Source organism: Sinocyclocheilus anshuiensis, unplaced genomic scaffold, assembly GCF_001515605.1.
Source record: "Sinocyclocheilus anshuiensis isolate Anshui unplaced genomic scaffold, SAMN03320099.WGS_v1.1 scaffold480, whole genome shotgun sequence".
NCBI lineage: Eukaryota > Metazoa > Chordata > Actinopteri > Cypriniformes > Cyprinidae > Sinocyclocheilus > Sinocyclocheilus anshuiensis.
The window spans coordinates 331,269-341,666 of record NW_015555743.1 but is presented as its reverse complement, the minus strand read 5'-3'; the positions used below and the strand labels follow the sequence as shown (position 1 = coordinate 341,666).

The following is a 10,398-nucleotide window of genomic DNA, read 5'->3' as shown; positions in this document are numbered from 1 at the left end:
ATGATATTTTTGCAATTTTACACATAATAATCCACGATGATCACATTACACAAAACTGAAATTGCACGTCAAAATAACACATTGTCAATATTTTTTGAGACCCCCCAAAATTTCACAAATCACGTTTTCAGGGGAGCCCATGTCTTATTAAGGCTCCCCCGTAGTTCGCACCCTGCAAATAGCCCAAAATCTCAAAATGATCTAGTGCATGGAAAGAGCAGTGAGTAATAGCAGTGGTGTAGTTCAGTGCTGTAGCAGCAGAGGGCAGCTTTTACTGTACTTTTGCATTACGAGCAGCTGAGATGGCTGTTTAATGTCATATAATACTGTATGAGAGCAGATCAGTGTTTTCTGCCATGCAAAAATGCCGTTCCAGTGTGCTGTTAATGAACACTCGCTGCTGATGAAGTGTTAAGAGATCAGTTGTGAGATGTTCAATTGCAGGTCATGGATTTGTTGGGTTTTAAATAAGGTGCATTGATTGGAAATGTGATCTGTGTGTGTGTGTGTGTGTGTGTGTGTGTGTGTGTGTGTGTACTGACACGTTTCATACCTGAATGCCCGAACGGACGTTGTGTATTGATTCAGTCCACAGGAGGCCAAACTAATGAATCGACATCGAGAACAAAGAGACTGAGTTCAGAATAACATACTAACATACTACTGATACTGTTTCTGCAGTGTTTACTGTGTGCAGTTTGTGCATTTCATCTATTAAAATAACCAGATGCTGAGTTATTATAGTTAAGTAAAACATTTTTGTTACTTGAAATAAAATAAACTTTAACTGAAATTAAATCATATATAAAAAATACTTTAGTAGCATATTAGAATGATTTCTGAAGATCATGTGACACTGAAGACTGGAGTAATGATGCTGAAAATACAGCTTTGATCACAGAAATAAATTACATTTTAACAGATATTCACATAGAAAACAGCATTTTAAATTGAAAGAATATATATTTCACAATTTTTACTGTATTTTTGATCACATAAATGCAGTCTTGATGGACAGAAGAGACTTCTTTCAAAGATATATTTTTTTAAATCGTACCGACCACAAACTTTTGAACACTAGTGTACAGTGATGCACTGATGCAGCTCCCATGATCTGTACTGTTTCACATACTGTTTATACAGTGGTGCCCAAAATTATTAGAACACCAGTATTTTCTTGAAGCATCTTGGAGACGTTGCCACAGTTCTACTGATATTTCCTACTGACACACTCCAGCAAAAGATAGAAATAACTGACTTAAAACCATTTTTAGCTGGTGCAAATACTAGTGTTCTAATTATTTTGGCCAGCACTGTAAATCTAGCATTCCGTATATAATGAATGTCACACGTTTTCTGCTGTTTGTTGCGTTCAGTCTTAAGCAAGTGAGAGCACATACACACGTTGAATCTCACTGCAGCATCATAAGTTCGAGTTCTTCATCTGTCATTTGTGTCTCACCTGCAGATCGATTCACTGTCTACAGTCCCAAGAAACTCAGACAAGCCTGGAATAAGTAAGTGACCCCAACTTTTTTTTATTTTATAACAGTTTTGTGTGAATGGCAACGTGTTTTGGATGCTGTAATGTACTATTTCTTGTAGGATTTTCACCATTTGTTATTAAAAATCAACTGCGATCTTCTCTATATCAGTCATTTCTCCTGTGTGTGTGTGTGCGTGTGTGTGAGTGAGTGTGTGTGTGTGTGTGTGTGTGTGTGTGTGTGTGTGTGTGTGTGTGTGTGTGTGTTTGTTTGTGCAGGTCCGTGTGTGTGTGTGTTTGTGTTTGTGCAGGTCTGTGTGTGTGTGTGTGTATGTGCGCATGAGTGTGTGTGTGTGACTGTTTGTGTGTGCAGGTGTGTGTGTGTGTGTGTGTGTGTGTGTGTGTGTGTGTTTGAAGTGTTCAATGTACCTGCTTTCAAACAATCGTCACACTCGTCTATCACATCGGTACATCATCATAGATGCTGCGTAATAACGCTGAACGTTCCCAATCCCAAGAGAAGCACAGCGAGACAAAGAAAGAGCACAACTCTGTGTTTCTCTCGCTCTCGTCTCCCACACAGCGGAAGTATTTATACACACCAAAACTAAGATAAATCACAGATCAGCACAGCCGTTCATCAGCTGCTCTTCATCGCTTCATCATCATTTGATGAATTACTGCAGCCTTTATTATTAGAAATGATCAAAAGTCAACTTTTTATTGTTTTCCTGGATAGCAATGAGATTAAATGAGTGCTACTGATGACTTTTTCTTAAATCACCTACGTCTACATCTCAAACACATCTTCTCAAGAGTTTCTACTTACCAGAAGTTTGGAGTTGGTAAAATCTTTTATTGTTTCGAAATAAGACTGTTCTGCTCACCAAGGCTGCATTTATTTGAACAAAAAATTGTGAAATATCATTACAATTTAAAATATATTTTTTCTGTGTGAATATATTGTAAAATGCAATTGATTGCTGTGATCAAAGCATCATTACTCCAGTCTTCAGAGTCACATGATCTTCAGAAATCAGTATAATATGCTGATTTGCTGCTCAACAAACATTTCTGATTATTATCAATGTTGAGAACAGTTGTGCTGACAACTTTTTTTCACAGGATTCACAGATAAATAGAAAGTTATAAAAGAACAGCATTTATTTAAAATAGAAATCTTTTCTAACATTATAAATATCTTTACTGTCATTTTTTTCGATGTAATGCATCTTTGATTATTTAAAGTTTTAATTTAATTAAATAATAAATAATTTGTAAATTGCACCATGTCTTGAATAAGAAAACCATCAAAACTGTTGAATCAAATTACATCTTAAGTGAAACATAATCTTGAGAAGATATTATTAAAATTAAAATTAAGTAAAAAATGTAGAACTAGCATGACCTTTGTCTTTTCTTATAATCAGCTGAAGTTTTGTGAGTTTCTGCATTCTCAGATCTCATTCGATTAACCCTCATCTGAACTGAAGAAACACCAGCAGCTGCACGAATGGGAGCTTCAGCTTCGCTCAGATGCAAACCCAAGCCTGTAGATTTTAGCGTCTAATCACACTGACGCTCGTATACAAGCTCGTTTCACACACATTATGTTAAAGTGCTGAAAGCACCACTGGTGGACAGAAACTCGGAGAAACTTCATGTTTCTTTAATGTGTTAATGCAGCAGAGGCCTAATTATCCACATGCATTTGGAGTCTTTACATGAGTTTTCTCAGCGGCACGCGTGTGTGTGTGTGTGTGTGTGTGTGTGTGTGCGTGTGCGGAACCGTCTCTCGGCCCAGGCGGCGCTTCATCACGTGTACTTCAGCCATCTGCCCCCGAGACTCTGGGAGCTGCCTGACAGTCAGTGAACACACATCACACCTCTGCTGTGTTCACAGTCACATACTGCCACACTGACCATACAGCATATGACATATTACCATATTTTCATATCATGTATGATGCTGTTTTTGCAGTATGCATGCATGGAATGCCATACATGTATCCCATGATGCAATGCAGTACACTTGACCTTCCATTTCCAGTATGATTAATGAACTGGAAGTAATATCAACCAATATCCTTTGTGATTCGTTGTTTATTTAAAAACCCAAAAAATATGATTCCACAAAATTTGAACAAAAAATTCAAAATTATTTTACATCTGTCTGCCTTTTATTTATATACAGTTCATAATTTAATTTTTTCATTTGTTTCAATACATTTTAAAAATTATGCTTTATTTATTTAGTTATTTATTTATTATTCATTCATTTTATGTTCTTAAATTATTTTGCTTTAAGACTTATATCTTTATTTTTAATTTTAATTATTTTATATTATGTACTTATCAAACCTTTACTTATTTATTTATTTATTTATTTATGTTCATTTTATGTTCTCTATTTTACAATAATACTTTTGTCTTTATTTCTCCTGTCTACTGTTATGCCTGTTTTCAGCATTAAATATCAATTTCATATTATTTTCACTCCATTTTAATATCAAATGTATTTATTTATTTATTTGTTTAGTTAGTTATTCATTCATGTTATGTACTTTATTTTAATTTAAGACTTTTGCCTTTATTTCTTCTATTCATTATTATGCATGCTTAAAGCATTAAATAATCAATTTCGTATTATTTTCACTCCATACAAAAAATCGGCATTTATTTATTTATTTTACGTTTATTTCTCCTTTTTATTATTATGACTGTTTAAAGCCCATTAAATATCCATTGTGTGTGAAATGTGGTATTAATTTGAACTTTCTCTTGCATGTTGCACACTTTCACATACAGGCCTTTTTAAAATGCAATGTACAGTGTATGCTGCACAGTATGCCGTTTCATTATTATATCTGTTTAAAGCACTTTAAATAAGCATTGTGTACGAGATGTGTTTTTAAATGAATTTTTACATGTTATTCTGTTTAAATCAGTAGTCAGTGTACAGTGTGTACTGTGCAGTATGCAGTAGACAGATTGTTAGTATTCCATTCTGAACACAGTTTCAGTGTCCTTCCTTCACTGTCAGCGTCTCCTGCCCTCCTTCATCAGTGTTTTACTCTCTCTGTCTCAGTGTTTCACATGCCGTCTCACAGACGTGTGTCTGGAGCTGAATACCAAACACTGCTCAATTTGAGCTAATTGTGGTGATGCTGATGCACAGATGCTAATTCACACAGATTCATGTGTCACGCTTCACTTTCCCTGGAGACCAGCACACTGACACGCTTTCCTGATTTACCAAACCCAAATACTCTGGAATTGGTTACTGTCAGCAGTGAGGAACTCTTGATTCTGATTGGTCGAATCAGAGTTTTCAAATTGTTACAAAGTTTCAAATGAGCAGCATTTCAAAGAGTCCTGCAGAAAGAAAAGCACAGAAACAGACAAAGAAACTGGTGAAACAAATCTGATGAAAAAGAGTTAAAAAATCTGTGTTTGTGATGATATTAAGCATAATGAAAAACTGAAGATAAATACTGAAGGTGTGAAGACACATGATATAAATTTACTGCATGCTACACAGTATTTAGTGCATACTAATGATTAAAAACAGTACGTAGTCAACATTTGAGCAGATGTTTGCTGCATAGTCAGCATGTGACCATGCAAATTGCATATTTAATTCTTTTCTCAATTCTAAATTTTAATTTGATTTTTATGTAAAATTATTGTTTGGCCGTTGAATCAAATAATGATTCAAAAATCAAAGAAACTTCTGTTTTCAGATATTTTCGTGAATACATGTGCATACTGGAGATTTACTGTAGAAACACTGTAAACCTTCTGTGTTTTGTCATTCTTTGATGCATTTACTTCCAAATCTTGCAATTCTGACTTTTTTCCTAAGAAATCTAAATTTATGTCCCACAATTTTTTTCCCTTGGAATTGTGCATTTATTTCTTACACATTTTTTCTCTGAATTCTGAGTTTATATTGTGCAATTATTAATTTTTTTTCTCGTAATTCTGAGCTTATATCTCGCAATTATGATTTTTTTTCACAATTATTTCTACAATTATTTCTTAAGTTTTCCTAAGGACTAAGTTTTCCCAAATATTTTTTTTCCTAAGAAATCTAAATTAAAATTTCGCAAATTGTCTTGAGTTTAGATCTTGCAATTTTGACTTTTTCTCTCGCAATTCTAATTTTTTTTCTCTATATTCTGGGTTTACTTCTCGCAATTTTTTTCCGGAATTAAAAAAATAAATAATAAATTAAAAAAGGGTAATTGTGACTCTTTATATCACAATTCGGACTTTTTTTTCCGCACATATTACGAGTTTATGCATTGAATATTTTTTCTCTGATTTCTGACTTTGTCTTATAGTTCTTTTCCCGCACAGAAGCAACTAATCTCACTATTCAGGCTTTTTTGTGCAATTGCATGTTTCTATCTTACTTTTTTAGACTTTTTAAGAGTTAATATCTCACAATTCTGACTGTTTTTGAATTGAAAAAATTTGAATTGTGAGTAGGGATGGGTACCGAGAACCGGTATTTTTTTGGACCGATACCGGACTACCGATACTGTTATCGATACTTGCGTTGTTTTATCTCTGTATACTTCAATGTTAATGGCGAATTAGAAGCTGCTGCTTGTCATTTCCTTCACTGAATGATGTGTCCGATGTTTGCTCGACGTGCGTGTGATATCCACGGTGTGTGTTTGCGTGCAATCAGTGGTGGCAAGAATGAAACGTTCAGAAGTGTGGACTCACGATACAAAACTAAGCGACACCAGTGTCAGATGCAATATGTGCAGTAGTGTAATAGTGAACAAAGGAGGCAACACTAGTAATATAATGAAACATTTACTAACAAAACACAACATCTACCAATGCACTGTATTATGTCTCGCGGCTCCAGCTCTAACTGCAACTCACGAGACACATTCACATCAAATGTTGATTCAGAGTTACACTCACGAGACACTGCACTTATTCGCAATCACAAAAGTACATTATTTGCATGTGCTTTAAAGCCTTGTCGGTTAAACATTTCATTCGCGTGCTGTTCTAACATGTGCTTATTCAGAGCGCGTACACCCGAAGTATGCATACACTAAAAGACCAGTCAAACAGCACCTGATTACTTAGTTATCGTCTGATTGCACTAATACTGTCAGAAACACACAAGGTTTACATATAAACACAGTTAGTTATGTCTAAAGTGAAAGTAAACAGTTGAGAGAGAAACGGATGCGTGCAGCTCTTAAAGCGACAGTACTAAACATGCTGCCGCTTGTCATTAAAGGAATAGTTCACCCAAAAATTAAAATTTCTGTCATTATTTACTCACTGTAATGTTGTAACAAACCTGTATTAATTTCTTTCTCGTGCTGAACACAAAAGAAGATATTTGAAGAATGTGGGTAACCAAACAGTTGCTGGTCCCCACTGACTTTGATAGTAGGAAGAAAAACTATGAAAGTCAGTGGGGACCGGCAACTGTTTGGTTACCCACATTCTTCAAAATATCTTCTTTTGTGTTCAACAGAAGAAAGAAACTCATTCAGATTTAAAACTACTTGAGAGTGAGTAAATGATGACACAATTTTCATTTTTGGGTGAACTATTCCTTTAATGTTAATAAAATGAAACACAAAGAGAAAAATAACTCCCTTCTCTTGACTGAAGAACTTTAAAACAGTTGCTAAAGTTCAGCAGTAATAAAATAACTTGAAATTTTCAATAATCTTTTTGCACCAAATAGTATCGATAAGTACCGGTATCGATAAGCGGTATCGGTATCAGTATCAATAAAATGTAAACGATACCCATCCCTAATTGTGAGATAGTTACAATGACCTTTTTTATTGTTTCATTCTGTGGTGGAAACAAGCTCTCACAGAAACATGACGATTCAGGTCATTCAGGCTGGCTTTGGTTTTCAGAGCAGCTCAAGGCCTTCTGTCGTGTCTAATATGACACATATCTATAATCCAGACGGATTGATGATCTGGCCTCCATTAGCAGGCAACACAGCTGTAGCGCAGACACGTTTCGCTCTTCACATCAGAAAACAGGCATCTGCGTTAGACAGGCGTCAGGCGAGTTGTTTGAATGCGAGAATGAGGTTTTTAATTTGCCAGATTAGGAGCGGCAGCTGAATTAATCCTGTTATCAGCTCACAGCAGGCCGTGTGGGAGGGAGGAGGGGGCGGGGCTCCGGCAAGGGAGGCGGAGCTCTGACACACACAGCGCAGAGCCGCTTTTGAAGCAGAAGAATGAAGGGAAATTAATTGTGTTGTTTCATATACGCTTGCAGTTCTATCACAAAAGAGGCAGGACACACCGTAATTAACATTTCAGCTCAGGCTTTGATTGATACGGCAAATGCAGCAGGATTTATGGCATTTATTAAATGAAATTTAATGCAAGTGCTGATGTGTTTATTTATTATGGTTTTATGTATTTATTAGAGCTGTTTGTTAAGTCAAGCGTCATTTTTACTGTTGGTCATATTTCTTGGTAAAAAACCACTTAGCAAACATATAGAAAAGCTCATTTACTCTGTAATTAATTAATATTAGTTAATATATTTTTCTTCTACATACTCAACATCTCTCTATATATTTATTTTATGTATTATTTTCTGTTATGTTTATATTCAGTATATTTATTTTCTATTATATAATATAGAAATATATATACATACACACACAGTATGAGTACAATGTTTCGTGTGTGTTTATATTTATATAAAGTGTATTAATTAATATATTTATCTCTATTATTTTTTATATTTTTTATATATTATTTATATTTGTATATTGTGTACACACACATACAGTATATATTTATTTTTATATTTTTCTTAAAAAATACTCTACATCCCTTTATATATTTATAAAAATAAAAAGAATTTAATAATAAAAAAATACTAAACCCCATATGAATTTTTAATAATAATGTGAACTTGAAATTTGATTCTATAGACAACATATATCAAGTACTAATCTAATGTATCATTTGAAATCCATACAGAAAAAAAGGGGGGAAAACATTCATTGTTCATTATTATTCGAGTTTTGTTTTGAAAATATTATAAAAGTGCATCATATATTTCTGGAATTCTGAATTGCATAGTTATAGATGTATTAATTTTCAACTATTTAACTTTTTTTGAGTACATGTACACATGTATGTTTTGAAAGAAGTCTCTTTATGGCTGCATTTATTTGATTAAAAATACAGTAAATACTCTAAAAATGTGGAAATATTATTTTAATTTAAAACAGCTGTTTTCTATGTGAATATCTGTTAAAATTGCTGTGATCAAAGCTGAATTTGCAGCATATATGTTTTTATATATTTATAACAAAAAATGTTTTTTAATAATAAAACAAATACTAAACCCCATATTAATTTTTAATAATAACGTGAACTTGAAATTTGCTTCTATAGACAACATATATCTAGTACTAATTATTTGAAATCAATACCAAAAAAAAGGGTTTTGTTTTGAAAATATTATAAAAGTGTTTCATATATTTCTGAAATTCTGAATTGCATAGTTATAGATGTATTTTCAACTGTATTTTTCTTGTCATCATCATAATTGACTTGTTTTCTCTCCTTGTCTTTCACATGATGATGATGTGATATTTTGCATGGTCTTTTCCCACAGAAGAGTTTTTCATGAAGACTGACAGACTGAATGTGTCCTTGTTTTTCAGTGTCTTCAATCTTCAGCGTTCCCACCGTTAAGCTACAGCCGGAGTCTGGCGACAGCATCCAGGTGTGCAGTAAGAGCCACAGTCACGGCAAAGCAACGTCAAACAGCAAACACTGACCCGGAGCCAAACAGGTACGACACGTCTGACAGTCTGTGGCACCAGTGTCTGCTTTACAGTCAACATTTCTACAGGTGTTCTTTATTTTGCTTTTTAATCAATTTAATCAGATTTTTTTGTGTAAAATTAAATTTTTGCAGTCCAATCAAAAAATGAATCAAGAACCAATGTTTTGAGAAAGAGTTTTTCAGTTTTTTTTTTTTTTTTTTTTTTTTATATTTAATTGAATTTTGAGTACATGTACACATGTATGTTTTGAAAGAAGTCTCTTGACGGCTGCATTTATTTGATTAGAAATACAGTAAATACTTTAAAAATGTGGAAATATTATTATAATTTAAAATAACTGTTTTCTATGTGAACATCTGTTAAACTGTAATTTATTTCTGTGATGCGCAGCTGTATTTTCAGCATCATTCCTCCAGTCTTCAGTGTCACATGATCTTCAGAAATCATTCTAATATGCTGATTTGCTGCTCAATAAACATTTCTGATTTTTATCAATATTGAAAACAGTTATGGAATTTATTTTGATCAAATAAATGCATAAATATAGTCTTTTCTTTAAAATCAGAATATTAGAATGATTTCTGAAGATCATGTGACACTGAAGACTGGCGTAATGATGCTGAAAATTCAGCTGCACATCACTGGAATAAATTGCACTTTAAAAAAATATTCACATAGAAACCACTTATTTTAAATGATAATAATATTTCACAATTTTTACTGTATTTTTAATCAAATAAATGCTTGGTGAGCAGAAGAGACTCATTAAAACATTGTAATTAGGCCTATTCCAGACTTTTAACCAGCAGTGTAAGTGTGAAAAGTGTTGACTTTCAGTGTATATGTGTTCATTTCCATTGCTATTATTAAATATTGCGTTGGCCCATATCACATATACATTGAGTTAATATCAACAGTCATCTGCTGCGTTCTTGGTAATTGATAAAGCAATGCACTAGTCTGCAGCATGACTGGATTCACTCCTGCAGCTCAGGTCAGGTTTTCATTGTCCAGAAAGACGTTGTATTTGCATGTAATATGTGGTGTGGACGAACACATCTCCTGCGGCTGGATGAAGCTCATAATGGAGGGA

At 33.7% G+C, this 10,398-nt stretch overlaps 1 protein-coding gene across 1 annotated transcript in view; it reads left to right on the top strand.

Moving 5' to 3' along the window:
* cdk14 (cyclin dependent kinase 14) overlaps nucleotides 1–10,398 on the top strand; it is a 122,569-nt gene that overhangs the window by 76,866 nt on the left and 35,305 nt on the right. Inside the window, exons 10-12 of the mRNA XM_016466858.1 lie at nucleotides 1,469–1,517; nucleotides 3,288–3,348; nucleotides 9,180–9,310. Of these exons, the coding sequence (XP_016322344.1) occupies nucleotides 1,469–1,517; nucleotides 3,288–3,348; nucleotides 9,180–9,310 (241 nt within the window). The remainder of the gene's footprint in view (nucleotides 1–1,468; nucleotides 1,518–3,287; nucleotides 3,349–9,179; nucleotides 9,311–10,398) is intronic.